This window comes from Gavia stellata, chromosome Z (assembly GCF_030936135.1).
Source record: "Gavia stellata isolate bGavSte3 chromosome Z, bGavSte3.hap2, whole genome shotgun sequence".
Lineage (NCBI taxonomy): Eukaryota > Metazoa > Chordata > Aves > Gaviiformes > Gaviidae > Gavia > Gavia stellata.
Genome location: NC_082637.1, coordinates 77,507,364 through 77,525,927, shown reverse-complemented (window position 1 = coordinate 77,525,927; position 18,564 = coordinate 77,507,364). Strand labels below are relative to the sequence as shown.

Here is an 18,564-nt window from a genome sequence, read left to right as displayed (position 1 = left end):
CCTAAAAATGCAAGACATTATTAACTTTATTAACATTTAACAGCCATTGCTGTCAGTGTCATTTCTAAATGCTGTGATTGGCACATAAAAGGGGAAGGTTAATTTTTGGACTTGTACGGGATGGTGCAGTTTCAAAATCCTCGTAAAAAAGCCCAGACAAGAATGCAGTGATGTAGAGGTCTTTGGTAAAGTCCCTCCATGGAGAGAATTTTACCCTAAAAGACCAAGTTACATTTCTATGGAGCAGATTAACTCAATGTGATTGGACTTAAACAAAACAAAAGAAATATTTGTAAGTTCAGCCATAAGTCAGGGTTTCTCTGTTTCCTGGTAGGATTATTGTTGTTTCGTTGTTGTCTGTTGTTTTGCTTTGTTGTTGTTGCTAGCTCCAGAATTCCTGGAAGATCTTTAACACGTGCTTTTGCCTTTATTCATCTTCAGAGGAGTACTTGTCTAGGGATCTTTGCTCCTAATCAGCCGTCATGTGTCCCCAAAGTAACACTGCCATTATCACACCATGCCAAACCATTGGGATTCCTACACGCATAGCTCCAGCCAGCTTTACTCCATTTGCTCCTCAGAGGAAGCCCTGCCGAACTATGTACATTCATTGCATAAATGACTGTTAAGAAGTGTTTGAAACTGAGAGGTTCAGCAAATAAAGGAAATTCCAGAGATCTCGAAGTACCTTTTACTGTGATATGTTATGACTGCACATTCCCTTTCCTCAAACCACGCCTTTTAGTGCAAAGCTTACATCCGCTCTGCTGATAACATGATGAAAAGTATCTGGAGTCATGTTCCTAGGGCATCATCATCAATTAGATTCTCCCCAGCCTGATTATTCATCTTTTTCTCTTCTGCTCATGCAGATGTTGCCCCAACATCAGCCTTCCCACAGTGGTAAGACTTATTGCAAATGCTTTTCATATAAATATTTATGCTGGAAAAAGAGGGAGTACAAGTGACTTGACATTTTTGAAAAAGATGATGTCGTGTAGACTGCTGTGCTAGGATGGGGCAAGATGGAGTTAGTCAGGAGATTGCCTCAAGTCTGATGCTCCTCTAAAGCTTCCTAGAAAAAGCTTTGACTTTCAGTCGTTCACTTTAGGCAGAGACCTGGTGAGTAATAAGATATTTCTGAGGGATTAATAATGTCAGTACCCAACAGTCATGTTTCCCTACAGCAATGCCTTTACCCCTGCCCAAATCCCCTGGGCTGCTGCTGATGTTGAAATGAAGCGCTCCTTTTCTCCCAGGGTATAAATGTTGCTCCCTCTGTGGATATTCACTTTTTTTGGGGTCTGTTTTCAGGACAAGGCTCTGCTTATTCACTGTGCTGCAGCGGTTCTCAAACACTGACAACCTCCTTGGCAAAGAAGGGCCCTTTCATCCGCCAGTGCCAACATCTCCTGCTCCAGCAAATACATCTGTTAAGAAAAGAAATGCTATCAGCAGGGCAACAGGTGGCATATTGCAGCCAATCGTGAAAGGTTATAATAAGACAGAGGGAGTGCGTGCGAGAGAGAGGAGAAAAAATGAAAAAGAGGGGGACTAAGCTGAAGGAAAATCCAGTGGCAAGCATTTTTTCCATTACTGTACTTACACGGTGCAGAAATAAAGGCCTGGCGACTTTGGAGTGCTGGGGTAGGGTACTGCCCTGGGAATGCATTTGCCCATTGTACTCCTCTCTGTTTGCTTAGAAGGAATTCAGAAGGGATTTGCGTTCTCTTGTTTCACGAGCCCCACGCTTTCACACTGACCCAAGTGGATACGCACCAGCTGGCCCTGTCCATCACTGCTGCCGGGTGGGAGAATTCCTGATTATACTTAGATCCCGCAGACCCTGCTCCGTCATTAGTGGAGAAGCTCTGCTCGTGCACCACCGTTCGAAATGCAGCCAGCCGGGAGCTCCGCACGCCTCGCCTGAAGGAGCTGTATGCCTTCTGGATCAAACATGAACGACCTGCTGAAGGTGCCCCTGGTGCACGTCCTCACCCTGGCAGCCCTCAGCTTGGCCGAGATGCTCCCAAAAGGTTTGATTGGAGGGGCTTTTGCCCTGCTCTGCTTCTGCCACTTGCTGAAGGAGATTTTGCGAAGGGAAGGTGTCTCTGGTAACAGTGGGGTGGGTGGTGTGGTAGTGTTCCCAAAAAGGGCAAAAATGTGCTGCTTTTGGTGGTCACTTTACTGCTTTTAGAAGGACAGCAGTGAAAATAGTCTCATATTTGTGTCTGAGATTGAAGGTTCTTTGTCTAGGAACAGCATGTAGTCCCATTGTAATGGGCAGGGGAAAACTTTGGGTCCAGCTTGGGTGGGAGGGACAATTCTCATGTCAAAGGAAGCTTACAGATTTTAATGGCTGGTAGCACCCATTGCTGCAGAGCCCAAGATTTGTGGTGTTCTGCATGCCTGTGTATGCTTATAAATATATAAACCTCAAAGAAGTAAATAGCTATAATGTCTTTACAGAGCATATGTATATGAATACAAGTATGCATGGTTTCTATTGTATATAACATAAAAGTTATTATACCTTCTTCCTCTCTTGTGCACACACAAACACGGACGCACGCACACATACTTTTAGCCAACACAAGAGCTGAAAAAAATCTGTTTAGAAAAGTCTTTGGGGTACAAAGTGCAAGAGTGTTCTTCTGGCTGTACTGTCTGGTAACCCCACGGACAAAAAGTTTTGCAGCACCGTGATGGTCAGGAGCCATTCAAAGCACAGCAGAAACTTTGAAGCTTCAGGAAAACAAAAAAAAAAAATACTCAAGGAGGTTGCCAGTAGTCACCTGTTAGGCCAACATCATTGCTCTTGCAGGCCTGTGCTCTTACAACTGTTAGTCAGGTTGGCCTCAAAATGGAAAAAAAAAGAAGTGTCTTCTTTACAAAAACCATAAAAATGTTAATCTTTTCCTAAGGCACTAAAGCAAGTTGGTGAATCCTGGTCTTTTTGAAAGCTGTGGTAAGATGAGATGGAGAGACAAGAAAAGCAAAGAGGAAGGGGATTGATTTTTTTCCTGGTGGCATAGAGCAATGAAGAGATACGCATCCTGTCCTAAAATGTCACGGGTGGCTGTTCCCTGAGAGAGGCTGAAACACAACTACAGCCCAGCGGTGCCCGATAGAGGTTTTGCAGCGTTAGCTGGCAACACGATTGAGCAGTTTTTGACCAGATAAACTGCAGTATCTCCACGTGTCTGCAATGCTGCAGGGGATATTGGCTCTGTTTTCTGCTTTGTTTTGTTTGCCTGGCTTGTCTTGTTTTGAAAGTGTGAATCCAAAACCGAAGCCAAGCAATTTGGGAACTTCTCGTGAGCTGCGGATAGAAGAGAATTTGGCTTTCTCATGGGCCCCGTGACTGGCCTTGTATTATTTTGCTATCTTGGGAAACTACTGGAGACATCCAGAAAAATGGCACCTGTGTGGCTTTACAGATATATAAGTTTGTTGATTTTCAATGTTATTTAAAGCCACAGGGCTACCTAAAAAATGTCAGAGCACCAATGGATGCGCACGGAAAAGTCTGGGCCACTTCTATATGCTGATAGATACATCGGTACATGGTTTGGATTTTATTTTCCCATGTTAAAATCTTGTGTTGAAGGCATCATAAGTTTTGATTGCTTTCCTGAGAACACACGGACTGACACCAACACCTGAGGGGTTTTGGACCGCTTTTAGAAGCAGGCGCCATCGCAGCCATTTTGGGGCCCTCTCGCCTCCTCACGACAAAATGGCGGCACGCTCCACCGCTCACTGTCCCCTGCAGACACACCATGCGTCCTCGGGCCTTGTGCCCTCTGCCCCCCGCCCCAGCGGCAGGAGCACTGCCTTCACCTGCCTGCTGGTCCAGCTCTTGGTTTTAATACTGGAAAGGTAAGAAAGAGCATACGAGAAAATAACACATTGCTGTTGCCACAGTTGCTCTGTGAGGATGTAGAATATGGGGAGGCAGCTGTAAAAAAAAAAGTTCCCTTTCTGCTTTTACCATAGGTAAAGTGATGTCGGTTTGGACAGTATTTTCTATGAGTATGGGGCTTGATTCTGCCCTAAGAGCTGCGTGCTGGCTTCCAGGAAACGCCAGATCAGAGCCCATGTAGGCTATATTGCTAAGGATAATTCTGTCATATGTTGAATTAAAGAGATACCATGAAAGTACTTAACTGTTGCTAGTGAAATTATTTAATATATGAAACTGAATAACATACTGTTGTTATGCGTACTGGCTCTTGCTACAAACGTAACTTTATTCTTCGTGAGATTGGCCATGCTTATCGTGATAACACAGTTATAAAACCGGTTGCTTTGAATTTTGGTTACTGTAAAAATTTACATTTCCCAGGATTAAAAAAGCATCCTTCCAAAGATCAAGGCATGCGAACAACAGTGATAAAAACATACTATATAAAATTAGATTGTAAAAACTCCCTTTCAGCCAGGCTTAATGCCATCAAAACCCAATAAACTCTGTCACGCAAAAACAACGTCCCCTTTGAAGTAGACAGGATAGCCATCAGTGGAGGTTATTCTCCTAAAACAACCTTCAGAAACAGGAAAATTTAGGTTTTATGAAAGTCTTCCATTTGGTTTCACTGGCGTGGGATTCATCTGGGGTTAATATGGATGATTACTTCTATCTAGTGTGACCCAAAATGATCCAATAAATTGAAGCCTGATACAATTTGAAGCAGTTATCTTAAAAAATGAATCTGACACAGATGTGTTTTAACTAATGTTTAGTTAATATTATCTTTAGTGCTACCTTAGCTGTAGTTTTAAGATCTTCTTATGTAAGTATAGTCATTACCAATTATGCAATCTGAAGTCATATAATCTAGAAATATTATTGAGGCAAATTCATTCTAATGACATTTCAAAAGCATTAGGACTTTTACATAGACCTGGTCGTGGAAGCCGATCCTTTCTTCCTCTAGCTTCATTCCAGCTGAACTCCAATGACATTCTAATTTTTACTCCCAGGTAAATTGAAAAAGCACTAAGGTAAAGGCTTTCTATTATTGTCAGTTACTTAAATTGGAGCATTTTGCCTTTTTTTTAGGAGGGAGGAATAAAGTTGATGTAGTTTATTTTTTGCTTGAATTTAAATCTCATTGTAGTGAGGAGGGCCAGCAGATACAATGTGGGCAGGATTGTCCAGTGAAAAGACGCACAGTGTGCCAGATACTGCTACAGTCAGTGAGGAACAGGAAGATTCCTGCATCCGCTGTACATTTTCAAGGTGGTGTTTCAGGCACATGGTATGAAACTAGTTCATCTCAGCACAGTTGTCTATGAAATCCGGTTCAACAAATATTGGATGTGTGTCCCTCGAAGCCATAGATTAAAAGTCATTCGATTGTCTTTGGAGGCAATGGCTGCAATGCATACCATACGCAGGGAAAGTGATTCACTAGACATTCCTTCCAGCCGTGCTTCTGGTCTTTTACCAGGTTGATGGAAAATGTTTCTAGAGATACATTCAAATAATCTATGATGACATGTCTGTGATAATAAGCATCAGACACAGCTATTAGACTTTTAAGCCTGGTGCTACTAAGCTGGTTAGAAAAAGTGAGAAAAAGAGGATGTGTGCTAGTCACGCCACAAATCTGGAAGACCTGAAGGCCCTTTACGAGCCTGGCTTTGAAAAATATAGTGCTATATAACATTAAAAAAAAAACCCACCAGAAATAGTTGAGTGGAACAAACCCCATATTAATGACAAAGAAGTCGAAATCTCATTACGCGTTAGTAAGGAGGCACTGTATCCACTCCAGGGGCAGGTCAGCTTGGCTTCAATTTGTGTGCTGTTCCTTGCACTTCCATCCCATGCAATGCCACCCCTGTAGCAGGGGGACAGCCTCACCTGTATCCTTGCAGTAGGCTACCCGGTGCCATGCATCTTGGTGGAGAGGAGGGTTAGAAACAAGGGACACACTGGGCTTGCTGGAGCTGCTCCATGCTTGGGCCACTCTGTTTTGCACCCTATAGAAGTACACAAGGGAAAATGCAAAACCTGCAGCAAACAACAGAAGACTGCAGCTACAAATGCGGAGGGACCTGTGTTACAGCAAACATGTGGAGGGTGTGCAAAGCACCTCTGCACTGGGGAAAAAGCCATGGAATGACCCTGCAGGGACACGGCTGCCTCTGTCAAAGGGGTCTGGCAGGCTTTGTGCCTCTTTCCTGGAGGCACAGGGAAGTTTCCTCATTTTCTTTTCCTTCACACAGCTCCCTTGATCAGCACTCCTCTGGAAACTGTGGATGCGCTGGTAGAGGACGTTGCCAAGTTTGTCTGTGTAGTGGAGTCATACCCTGAACCGGAGATTACGTGGACACGCAACAGCATTCCCATCAGGTAGGGAGCAGCCCCAGCCCTCTCCAGCATCTTCTGCCAAAACTGCCAGTGCTTTCCTTCATGATATCTGGAAACATCAAAATGGGCCTGTGGCAGGGAAGAGTGTGAGTGGCTGTAATTATATAGAAATCTGTGTTCCTTAGGGAGTGATAGCAGCACCTGGGGGATGCTCTTGCAGATTCACATGCTTGAGCTTGGAGACAGTTGGTTTCTGCTGCAAGCAATGCAAGGAGTTTGCTCTCCAGCTTCAGACAATGCAATCTGCTCTGTTCCTCAGTTTATGCATTTATGAAGGAGGAGGATGCTGTATAATATTTAAAAGGAGCATTGCCAGACTGGTTGCCCAAGTGTCTGCAATGTGCTTGGAAAATTTGCACGGAAGGGGTCGTATCATGCCATTCTTGTTTGCTTCTAGATCTGGATCTGACCATCGGAAACTGGCTTCTCATTGTTATGCACTGTCAGACACTAACCACCAGGCATCAAGGTGCCGCCAAAGAAGGCAGACTTGGAAACGTGTTATGGAAGTTGCTACCATTGCTTTAGCTCTGTTGCTGCAGACAGGCTCTTGCAAAGTAAACTGCACCTGATCTTCCAACTCTGAAATCACATTACATCTGCCACATCAGTTTCTCATTCTAGATCGCTGTTAGTGACTCCCTCTGTAAGGGAAAGTTACAGAACAATCTCTGTGTAACACAGTTAAGGCCCGTTCTCCACAAGAGATGTCCATGTTAGGCAGATGGTCACCTGAAGCATGGTTCCTGCTATCTTGGTCAAGCATGCAAAGAGCTTTGAACTATTGACTTGGGAGACTGTAAATAAGTCAGCAGCAGAAGGAGGTCTTACTGCTAGGAAGACCATTTTAGAATAGGAGAAAAGCAGAATGCTACGCCTATGCATGCTGGCCTTCAGAAATCTTTTTTTCATTGCCTGCAACAGAACCTCAGCAAAACCCTGGTCCTAACCCCCTGACCCCAGCCTTGTAGCAGGATGGATGTTTGAGTTTCCATGGATATTATTTCCGAATCAAGTCACCTTTCTTCTAATTCCTTCCCGATCAGTGACACCATGCCTGAAAATCAAAGCTGGCAGAGGAAGCAATCCATGCAGGACCATAGAGATTACATGCCTTTCTCTCCCCATGGTCTTAAAAATTTCACTCTCTCTATGTTTCATATAGAAAACCAGATCATTTCTTACCCCAATCCCCACTTCCAGAAGCCCAACACATTTTTCTAAAAGCCATCCTGCTCTCTCTGAAACACAGTGCATTTTTCACAACATTGACCAAACAGGAAAATACTGATCAAAAAAGCTCTGCTGGTGAGGCCAGAGAGCTCAGGTGCTTCTTTCCTTTACTAGGGCTTCTGCAGCAAAATTAATAGCAGCAACTATTTCACTTTCCCAAAGCTGTGTTGGAACTAATAGTCAGTGCTGCTGGATACAAAAGCTCAGACCAAAGACAGGGAAATAGATAAGCTGTTACTGTTACTTTCCAAGAACATGGATGAAAGTATTTGCACAATGGAAAAGGATCAGATCAGTGGATATTTTTTTTCTGAAAAAAGCATATAAATATATTTGTGTGCCTCTGTGTGTGTAGGTATCAAACTTCAGAGTGGCTGGTTATTGCAAACAATAAATATCAGTTATTATATTTACAAAATTTTCTTCTCTTGCCAAGGTCCCAGCAGCCTGAACAGACAGGTAAGCTAACCTTCAAAACAAAACAGTATGTAAACATTCAGCTTCCATGGGAGTAGTGCCAGGACAGAGGCTCTTGTCAGCACTAGTATTCTGGAAGCACCTCTCCTTCTGGTGTCAAAACTTGTACAAGCAGACTGGCAGGTGCCCTGTGCCAAGTGAAATGGTTACCTACTCCATCTCCCTGGACAGGGCTGCCCAGGGTGAGCCTTCCTCAGGGAAAGAAGGGAATGGAGCCTGCACATCTTTTCAACAGCAGATGAGTTCTTTGTACTCTTTCTTCCCAGGGTGAAAAAGAGGAGGGAGATACAAGACTGAAAGGCGAAAGGCTGTTGAAAGGAAATATGTGCCTGTAACACCATAAATGGCACATTCAGATTACTTGGGGACTGCTGTATGATTTTTAACGGTAAAAGAAAAACCAGGACATACTTAGGCATCAGGTGTTTGTAATAGCTTGGGTCACAATCCTCAGGTCAGATCTCTTTTGCTACCATTCATCAGAATCAAAGGCCAATTGCATTAAAATTCTTCCAGAAAACATCAATGAAGGTGTGAATATCAAACATGGCGGAATTTATGAAATGTTATGCAAATCTTGTTCCACTGAAGTTTTGCTATACTTTTCCAGTTTTGCAATGAAAATCAGAGATCAACCCTCTGCTTTCTTACCACCTTTCTTTCAGTCTCTCTCTTGCTCTCACACACGTACACACACACACACACACACACATGCACTCCCCATGCTCGCATATAGAATTGGTCTTTGCTCTGAGACTTTTTTACAATATCCTGTACATTCGTTGCTCCAACTTCAGGGCTTTTATTGACTTCTCTAAAGCTGCCAGGTTAAAGACTGCTGTCATTAAACTATAGCTATCCTTGCATCCTCTAATCTTTAGATGGCTTCTTTTCTTCAGCATGTTTCTTTGCTTGTTTGTTGGTTTGGGGTTGTTTTTCCCCCACAAAAATAACACTTCTATAGTTTGAAAAAATAGACAAAACCACTTCTGAACGCAGACACAAAAATACTTGGTTTTTGGTTTGCCTCTTTTCTCACAGCAGTAAAAATCTTTCCATAACATTACCTGTTTAGCGAAAAAAAAAAATTTTTTTTTTTTTAATCTGAAGAAGCTTTCTTTAAAAATCTTCAGCCAGCTCCAGGTCCTATACAGGCAGTCCTTCCCTTGCACTGAGTGGTTATACCTAAAACAGGACCCAGCTGGATAAGATTGCTTGTGCTCATGCCTGTCCTTGGCCAGACAGAAACCCAACTGTGACACCTACTTACTTTACCAATACCTGGCTGGAGGAAGAATTGCCACCCTGCTAGTGTCAGTGAGGAACTGCATGGTCTAGTGAGGACCAAACTGAATCTTAAGGCCCAAATCAACACTTTCAGTGCCTTCCCTTCTCTTTGCAGGTTGAAAATAAAAAGTAAAACATATTGCTGTTTGTAGTGCTGTCAGTGTTCCGCAGATACAAATGCAATTCCCCCTCTCTGTCCCTGGCTGTCCTCCTGTGTCTGCCAATCTGTGCTGTGCCCTGCAGGCTGTTTGACACCCGGTACAGCATACAGAGGAACGGGCAACTCCTGACCATTTTGAGCGTGGAGGACAGTGATGATGGAGTGTACTGCTGCACGGCTGATAATGGGGTTGGAGCAGCTGCGCAGAGCTGTGGGGCTCTCCAAGTGAAAATGCGTAAGTGGGAATGTAATTTCTTCCTGACACCACCTGAGTGTGTAATTGAGAGCCTGGGCAGCCCTCCAGGTATGACCCCCAGGGGTTTGTGTTCAGGGCAGACCCATGTTCCTGTGGGGCTGGGTGCAGTCCCTTGAGGCAGAGACATGGCATATTGGATCGTAACTAAAAGCAGTTGTGATTATTCACTTTGAATAACACACACTTGTGCTAGGATCAGAGGAACTGTTTGCATAGCAGAGGATAAAAACTGATGCTTTGAAGAACGCCTTTTGTATAAAACTTTGTAAAAGCAGCACAGTTTGATAGATTAGACCTCTGTAGCAGTAGTGCATTAATCCCTTGTGAATTTTAAACATAAGATTTCACTAATCAGATTTATGCCTGAGGGTGGCAAAACCACGTAAATGCTGTTCAGATGTTCTTAATGGTGGTCTTGAAAGGTCTGGGGCACTGGGGTGTAAATCTCATCATCCCACATGGAAGGCAGAGGACTGGTTCTTGCAAAGGGCTATATACGTGCTGAGTTTGGTGAAGCTGAACTCACATGGCTGCAGTTATTTACACAAATACTTAAAAGGGCAGCTGAGATATATCCTGCCTAAAGCATCTGTTTGTGGGAAAGGATTTGTTTGTGCTAATGCACATGACCCTCCAGGTCTGATAATTCTGGGGCTCTCCAGCACCCCAGTCACCTGCAGTTGGGGGCCAGGAGGTGATGCTCTCCGGAGGTTTTTTTTCTGCTTGTTTGGTATCATGCAAGGGAGGCAAAACTTCAGATCTCCCAAAACATTGAGATGAAGATCTTTTTTACTCCCATCTCAGAGTAAGCCAAGTTATATTTTTCATTGGGTAAAATGAATTTAACTTTGTCCCATATTAACTTTAAGGGAGTTTGATTGTTTTTTTCTTTAATGATCTTTTCTCCTTTTTACTAACATAGTTATAAATCCTCCAAGTAGGGACATTAATTGAGTTTACATGCCCTTCTTGTTGAGCTAGAGACAAGCCTGGGTTAAAACTGTTTCAGAACCGATTCACTCCAGATCTGAGCTTTCACACAAGACACTGTTTATGCAGTGAAGAATGTCAAAACCTGGAATGCAAACATTCTTCAATATTGGAAATACTCTTATGTGGATTTGGACCTTAGCCCAGGCCTTAATTCAAATGACTATCAAACTCCACTCCTGAAAACAAATAAGCCATGCAAGTTAGCTGCTTTTGCATCCATAAACTGAAACTCTGATTGCTGTGCTTAAGAAAGTTTTTTCTTTCCAAGGCAGCTCATGACCTGCTAAGACTGCTCTATCTTTCAGCAATGTATAGAAAAAGCAGCAGAGATTTTGTTGTCATTTCTGAACTTGTCCTCTTCTAGTATCTCTTAGCTTCAGTTCAACATTAATTTTTGACTTTTAAAATTTTAGGACCCAAAATAACCCGACCGCCTATAAATGTGGAAATAATAGAAGGGTTAAAGGCTGTTCTTCCATGCACTACAATGGGGAATCCAAAACCTTCTGTTTCATGGATCAAAGGAGAAACAGTTGTAAAGGTGGGTAGAAAATGAAATTTAAGTAATGCTAAGTATTTGCTAAATGTACGGTGTTAAAATATTAGATTCAATTACAGCATTTGTAAATTCTAGTTGCTAGGAAGCAAGCATTTGGAAAATGCAGGGCTCATCTCATAAATGCCTGCATCTGCAATAATTCTGCCTATAAATCAAACATTCTCTGTGTATATATATTTTATATTATATATATTACTACTAAGTGTGGCGAAATGCTGCTGGATAGACTTGTGAGTGTTCTCATAAATAAGAGCTACTGAGCCCCTTAGCTAAGATTCAGGGCTCTTTTGAAGCTATAATTCACTGATCTGTAAAAAAAGGGATGGTTGAGTGTGTCATGACAATGCTGAGCAGGAAGAGCTGGCCCCAAATCCTTCAGTTGTAGGACAACACAAATAATTTTCATGTATGTAAGCCCAATCTTTGCAAGCAGATATTTGGTGCTCCTTGTGTGCAGCCTGCATGTGGAGCCCTCACCTTGATCCCTCCTTACTCTGGCAGGAGAATGCTCGCATTGCTGTCCTTGATTCAGGGAATTTAAGGATCCACAATGTTCAGAGAGAAGATGCAGGACAATATCGATGTGTAGCCAAGAACAGCCTGGGCACAGCCTATTCAAAACCTGCAATGGTGGTAGTGGAAGGTGAGTAACCCTTGCACTGGGCTCCAGCTCCACGTGCCAGCTCCTCGTGTGTACCTGATTAACTTGAATTAACCTGAAGTATCACATTGATGTTGACAAAAACATCCTAGGGAGTGACCCAAAAGGCAGAAGAAAGGTCAGAAAAGGAACGGAAGGGAAAGCAGAGTGAGAAACAGAGAAAGTTTGTCCACACCTGCTCCTGTTGCTGGCTGATGGTGAAAGTGATATGTGGAGGGTCCTTGTTCATGGCTGCTGTGGCTCTGGTGGGTTATTTGTCTGAGTAAGGAATCCCAAATATGTTTTTCCTTCTGACTGATGATTTCGAAGATGCCAGCTTGCTTCTTGTTTGGAAAGTCCCACCAGACCCATAGGTTATACACTATGGCTTGTGGAGATGGGCAAGTAGAAAGCTGATGGTTCTGGCAACTCACTGCAAAGAGCCTAATCAGGGAGAGCTGCAGCTGCAAACAGTGAAACATTTTGCAGCATTATGTGTATGTCCCTCTCCCTTTCTTCTGATTTTCCATCTGAATTTGTTGATTCTTCAGGTAAACAGAGCTTTTCTCTTTGAGGACTTGAACATTTTCTGTCGTCTGAACCAAATACCGGATTGATTTTTCAGTTTCTGGTCTTTATGTGCTCAGTGTCCATCTCTTATTTACGAAGGTGTTTGCTTCGTGGTATAAATCATCACCAGTTTCAGAGTGCTGAGACCAGTGGACGGCAGGGCAACCCAAATGTAGGCAATGAAGCGTTCAACATTCCTGAATCCTATAAGACAAGTTGGGTTAAGCAAAATTTTGTGGAGTGGGAGGAGGGATGACTGACTCAGTAGGTGAACTAATTTTTATTTCTTATTCAGAATGACTGTACTATAGAAAGTGCAGAAGGATCTCCATTTGCCTAGTAAGCTTCAAAAGATTGTTGTAGGCTACATTGGCCTGGGACTATCAGACATTACTTACGCTGCAATCCCATTTCTAAGATGACCATTGACTTTCTTCTGGGAGCAGGATCAGGTGTATTAGATCCAACTACAAATTACTGTAGTTCTGCTGTTTCCCTAAAAAATGCATTCGTTTTTCTTTTTTTTTTTTTATTTTTAATATTTAGACGTACAGACTTCAAATAAGTTAGAAATTCCTTAAATAGCTTTAAAACAGGAAGGCAGCTATTCCTAATCTAGATTCAGAGCTATACTTCTCCTGAGCTAAAAGTGATGGGGCAAATGAAGACACTTGGATCTGGCTGTGAACACTTTGGGTCCTGGGTTTTGGTCTGGCACCATCGTTGAGACAGTGGACAAAGGCTTGTCAAGAATTAACTGTGAATGTCAAATACTCAGTGCCATGCATACAAACCCCCAATCCATGCTGAAGGGCCTCAGGCACTGCAACGTTATTGCTCTGGACCTACCAGAGCCAGTTAGGGAATCTAAAAGTGGGCTGGAACTGCACCAAAATCCAGCCTGCTAAGGCTGATATCTTGTTTTGTCCCTGTCTCCAGAATTACGCAGATGCCTGTTAATTCAAGGAATGGCAAAATAATCCACAAATATCCTACTTGCAAAGAAGAGCCTTTGTGTGATCTTTTAAAAATGAGGTAATCAATGGGACCTCAGTGCTCCTACACAAACTATTCCCTCATGTTCCATTCATTTGTCGGGTGAATAAAGCAATGCTGTTCTCCAGGCTTGCCTTGGTTTCTCTGGTAGCGCACCCATATAATATACCTCATTTCAGGCTGCCACCCAACTAGACTGATGCATGTTTGTTTTACTTTTTTGGCTTCCAAAATCCAAAGGTAGTAATCCTGATTGCAGCTTGCTGTGTATACAGATCCCTTCCCCTCCCAGTATTTTAGATTAATTCTCATGGACATTCAGCACACATCATACACATGCACATATCTCTGTATGCATGCAGGTATGCACACAGATGTGCATCCCCCTCACGCACCTCTTTTATCATTATTTTTAGTATCCCTTCCCTCCTGCCTCTCCTACCCCCTTAGTATCAGCATTTTAAAATAACTCCAAGTAAATAATAATCTAAAATTACTCGTTGCTGGAAAATCACACTTCGGTCAGTCTTCTTTGAGCATTTGCTATGTTCAGAAAACTTACGAAAATATGCTGTTTGTTGCTTCTCTGTAATAACACTACAATATTTTTTCTTAAATCTTAGTGCTGCCATTCACTGGACTTACCACCCTGCATAGTGTGGCTTAATATTAAAATAAAATGACTAAGCATGGCTGGTGAACTATGAATATTTAATCGCAAAGCAAATGCCCATTCAAAGAGCAGTGCAAATATTTATGCCTAGCTAAATGTAGATGAGGCAGGTCCTGATTTCTGAAAGAGGTTTCTAATTTTCTATTGTGACCTTCCATTTTAACAGATTCAGCATTAGTCCTGCAATTAGTTTCAGACATTGTTCGAAGTTGTTTAACTTCTTGAAAGATTGACCCTCTGCCTCCTGCATGTGGTCAGGCTCCTTAACGCATGTAAGGTCAGGCACATGCTTAAATGACTTGCTGAAGCTGGGCCCAGAAACTACAGCAAGTCTCAAATACTTAACTGGATCCACTCATTCAAACTGGCGATAATCTCGGCCCAAGCATTTACACCACTGAGGTGTCTTACAGTGCTACTTCTTTTCTGGTTTCAGTAGTCCAGGGTAAAACAGTTTGAAAAATGCTGCTATTTAGATTTTCCAAATATTTTTTCTCTGTTCCTTGTCGGCTTGCCTCAAAATTTATAATACTGGCCTCCATTTATTACTTTTAAAGCACAACTTTAATATTTTTAAAGCTTTATTATTTTTAAAGCAAAGTCAAATTAATTTGAGCAACGATCTTAGATGAATATTCAGGTGCAGTTCTTGTCAGGAAAAAGAAATCAGTGGAGGCCTCTCTTAGTGGAACTGATTTTTCAGTTGTTCCTGATTTTTGTCAGTGAATAGGGTGTAAGGAGATAAGGATCCTCTGGGTGCTGCCCCCTGCACAGACTGTACCTAGCCAGCACAGCCTGCTTCCTCTCCCAGGCACGTTTCAGGCACCAGAGTTCAGGTGATGAACTAGTGAACTCTGATCAGTTAATGAGCTTTAGTGTCTACTACTGTGCCAGGATTTTAATTAAAAGGGTTGATAAAAGCCTGTCCTTTTTGACTGTGTTTTTCCCCAAGTTCGGGGAAACCCACGTGAATTTGGACACGTGATAGGAAAACAGATTCTGTCCTTAAAAGGCATAATCCATTAGGGGTGGAAACACAATCGTAATGGATCTGACTGCTGGGTCTGTGGGAAGAGCCAGGATCTTCATTGGGAATTGTGCTGAGCGCACAGACAGCACTGCCCTCACTGAAAGGCTGCCCGCAGTGCCTGGAGGGTGTTAGGAGGAGAAGCAGAGCATGGAGCATCCCCTTGATTTGACACCAGGAGCAGGCACAGGAGATGAGGGATGGGGAAGGGACACAAGAGGCAAGCGTTGGCCAAGACAGCCAAGTGAGCGACCATGCAAGGTAGGCAGCCCTCCTGCTGAAGGAGGGTTGCACACTATTTTTGTGATCTTTGTGTGTCCTGTAGCAATAAAATGACACGTGTCTCTGGTTTAGCTCTGAGGGGAGACCTTGGATGAGCAGGGTTGGTTCTTTCCAACATGTGCTGGGGTCACTATGAGGTGGTTCTCCACCAGCACGCTGGTTTCCAACTGTGTGGAAGCTGCATGGGTGTACTGAGTCAGATTTCCCCTTTCAGTTCCTTTGTTAAACTAGTTACAGCCCATGCAACTTATGAAAAAAAGGACTAGTACAAGTACTGGCATGAGGCAGAAGTGCAATAGGCAGAAACAAGCCTTTTCCACACTGTTCTGCAAAGCAAAACAAAAAGCAACAATCAGTTTGCTGGTTCTGTTAAGATTAGCATGTGAGGATGACTTCCTGTTGCTTGTGTACGTCCAGAGATGGCTACAGAAGGTAACATGTGCATTGAGATAAAGGAACAATACTATAATCGTCATTGTTTGCCAAGAAATGTGTTTTTAATTTCCTGGAGGCAACATTTCTGACCTGCGGTTTTGTATTCATTTTCTATCATCTTAAGCATATTGCTAACTAGCTGTTTAATTGCTACATTACCAGTTTTGATAATGAATGCTTCTGCTAACCCTAGAAAAGAATAGCATTTATATATACAGTGAAGCAGTACCTTGCCAAAGGATTTATACAAATTTGCTGTTGATTGCTATACTGACGCCCAAAGTGAATCTGCGGCTGAAAGGTTCCTAGATGAATCCAAGGTTCAGGACTATGGTAGAATAGAAGCATTTTCTTGCTTACCTCATCTGTAGTTCCCACTGATGTCTGAAGGCTGAAGTTTATTGATAAGATGCTGGCTGAGGTGGCTGAGATGTTCCATCCAGTTTTACCTGAAGATGACTCCTTTGGAAATAAATAGGAGAACAGCTATTGCCTTCAGTAACGTTCAGAGTTGTCCTCAAGTGTAGAAATTCCCATTGATGTCATTGAAAATTGAGGGCAGGATATAGAGTTTTAGGCTGTGCCAAGAATGCATTTCTTGGCCCTTGCCTGAACATTTGAAATCTGTAGGGTTTGCATGATCAGCAGCATTAGTGAGACATTAATCTGTTTTTTACTTCATGCATTGTACAGCTGTTTATGTAACATAGGCTATAGAACAGGAGGAATTTCAGTTTTCATTGCTATTTGCAGTGACAGTGATCCAGTCCATTAATAGGACCAGTTCATCAAAAGCTATGCAAGGGCTCATCAGGTTCAGCTTCTGGGCCTGCTGCCTAAAACTGTGGTCCCCACAGCTTGACATGTGTAACAATGATATTCACCATACCGATTATGTATAAATTGTATGACATTGGAAGAATACATTTAAAGCCACAAGGTCTTGCCTGGTAAGAGGCTTGGGAATATTCCTGTTATGAGAGTGCTTGTCACTCAGACACAGACAGAAGCTGTCTGGTAGGTTTTTTTTTAATATGTGAAATAAATTCCACTGGATGGTTTTGCTTTTATCTGTCGCTATCTTTTTCAGATGTGGTGCTTATAACCAATATTCAAAGTACATACAATTCCTGCATTAAATAAGAAGCATCTATTGCAAAACAGCAGTAAACCAATACATTTTACGATGACTTACAGGCTTGATCACCTGATCTGGGCTGTGTGTTCTGGCAGTTTTTTGCTCTGTTTTGGAGAACGTTTCATTCTCTCCTTGGGGGAACTAAAGTACCATTTTATGAATTGGTAGAATGAGCTCCTGTCCTGTATGTTCTTCATTCTTCAAAATAAATTTCACAAAAGAAATTAAAAATTTGACCATGAATTGCTTACAGTTTAGAAGTAACAGCTGTTTATAGATGAGGCATAAAGCTATAAACCATATGTTTCTTTATCAGCCTAATTTATGGCTACAACTATGGAAAGAGCATTTTCTGGAAATGAAAGGAGTTACTGACATTAAAATGTATGAAGGTTTGTAGTGGATTAGGCACTAACACAACTGAAGGTAGAATGTTCTTCTGAGATGTGTCCTTCCGTTCCAACAGAAGCATGTGTGTGGAAGTCCTCTGCTGTAGGAAGACAGTCTGAATTGTCTACCGTGCTTTTTAGCCTTGCATACTGTGACTTTGTGTGCAGAAGTCCTGAAAAGAAGTTTTTCTTCCCCTGAAGATGAAGAACCTTCCTGTTGCACCTTTCTAGGTGTTGCACCCAGCCAGTGAAACCTCTGATGTTCCCAGTTTGCCCAGTGATGCATTTTTAATGTTGAATAAGGAAGAAAAAGGCCATAAATACATGAACTGTAATGTAAAAGGGAAGACCACACAGACAGTCCTGTTGGTTGTGCACTGAGTTAGATACACCTCCACCTTGTGATTTACATGAAGTTGAGCTTGACCTCCAGTCTGTGGCACCAGAGAGTTGTGGAATTCAGGAGTTTTGGAGTATACTATGCGATAAGGTTTAGTTTTGAAGTCATCACTGTACAAAGGCATGTGTAGAAATTAGCAACCATAAATCTGTCAGGAAACAAACAAACAAATTAGCTAGGACAAGTGCTGGAAGATCCAGTGTGCTTATCAAGAAACTAACTGGATTCTCCATGGTTTTAATAACATTTTTTGATCAAATCTTCTCTGCAGTTTCCAACTGGCTGAACGGGGCATTGGTTGAGGGCTACTGATCCTTTATCCAGGCAGTTTCATTCATCCCTTTGTCGAAGTGTTCCTGCTCCACTTCCTCCTGTGCTCCTATGTGACAGCACACAAAGCAAACAAATCAAAGCAAGGGTAGAAGCAATGCTCCTCACACTCCCTTGACTCAGACGTTGTTTGTTTTTGCGTTCCAACCGTGGTAGATAGAAGTCTTTTCCTGCCCACAGTTTATTGCTTATTACTAGCTACTAAAATAATACCCTGCCACAGGCCACAAAAATGTTTCCCTGTAAGCCACTTGTGAGAACCGCCTTAGCCTTAAAAATAGGAAGGTCTTCTTTGGAGAATCATCCCTTCAGAGGGAAGGATCTGCAAGGACATGGG

At 42.5% G+C, this 18,564-nt stretch overlaps 1 protein-coding gene across 1 annotated transcript in view; it reads left to right on the top strand.

Annotated features, from left to right (window-relative positions):
- The first annotated feature begins 1,939 nt into the window (after positions 1-1,939).
- Positions 1,940-18,564, top strand: part of MUSK (muscle associated receptor tyrosine kinase) — a 57,934-nt gene continuing 41,309 nt past the window's right edge. The window contains exons 1-5 of the mRNA XM_059833831.1: positions 1,940-2,036; positions 6,238-6,364; positions 9,623-9,774; positions 11,202-11,329; positions 11,849-11,990. Of these exons, the coding sequence (XP_059689814.1) occupies positions 1,940-2,036; positions 6,238-6,364; positions 9,623-9,774; positions 11,202-11,329; positions 11,849-11,990 (646 nt within the window). The remainder of the gene's footprint in view (positions 2,037-6,237; positions 6,365-9,622; positions 9,775-11,201; positions 11,330-11,848; positions 11,991-18,564) is intronic.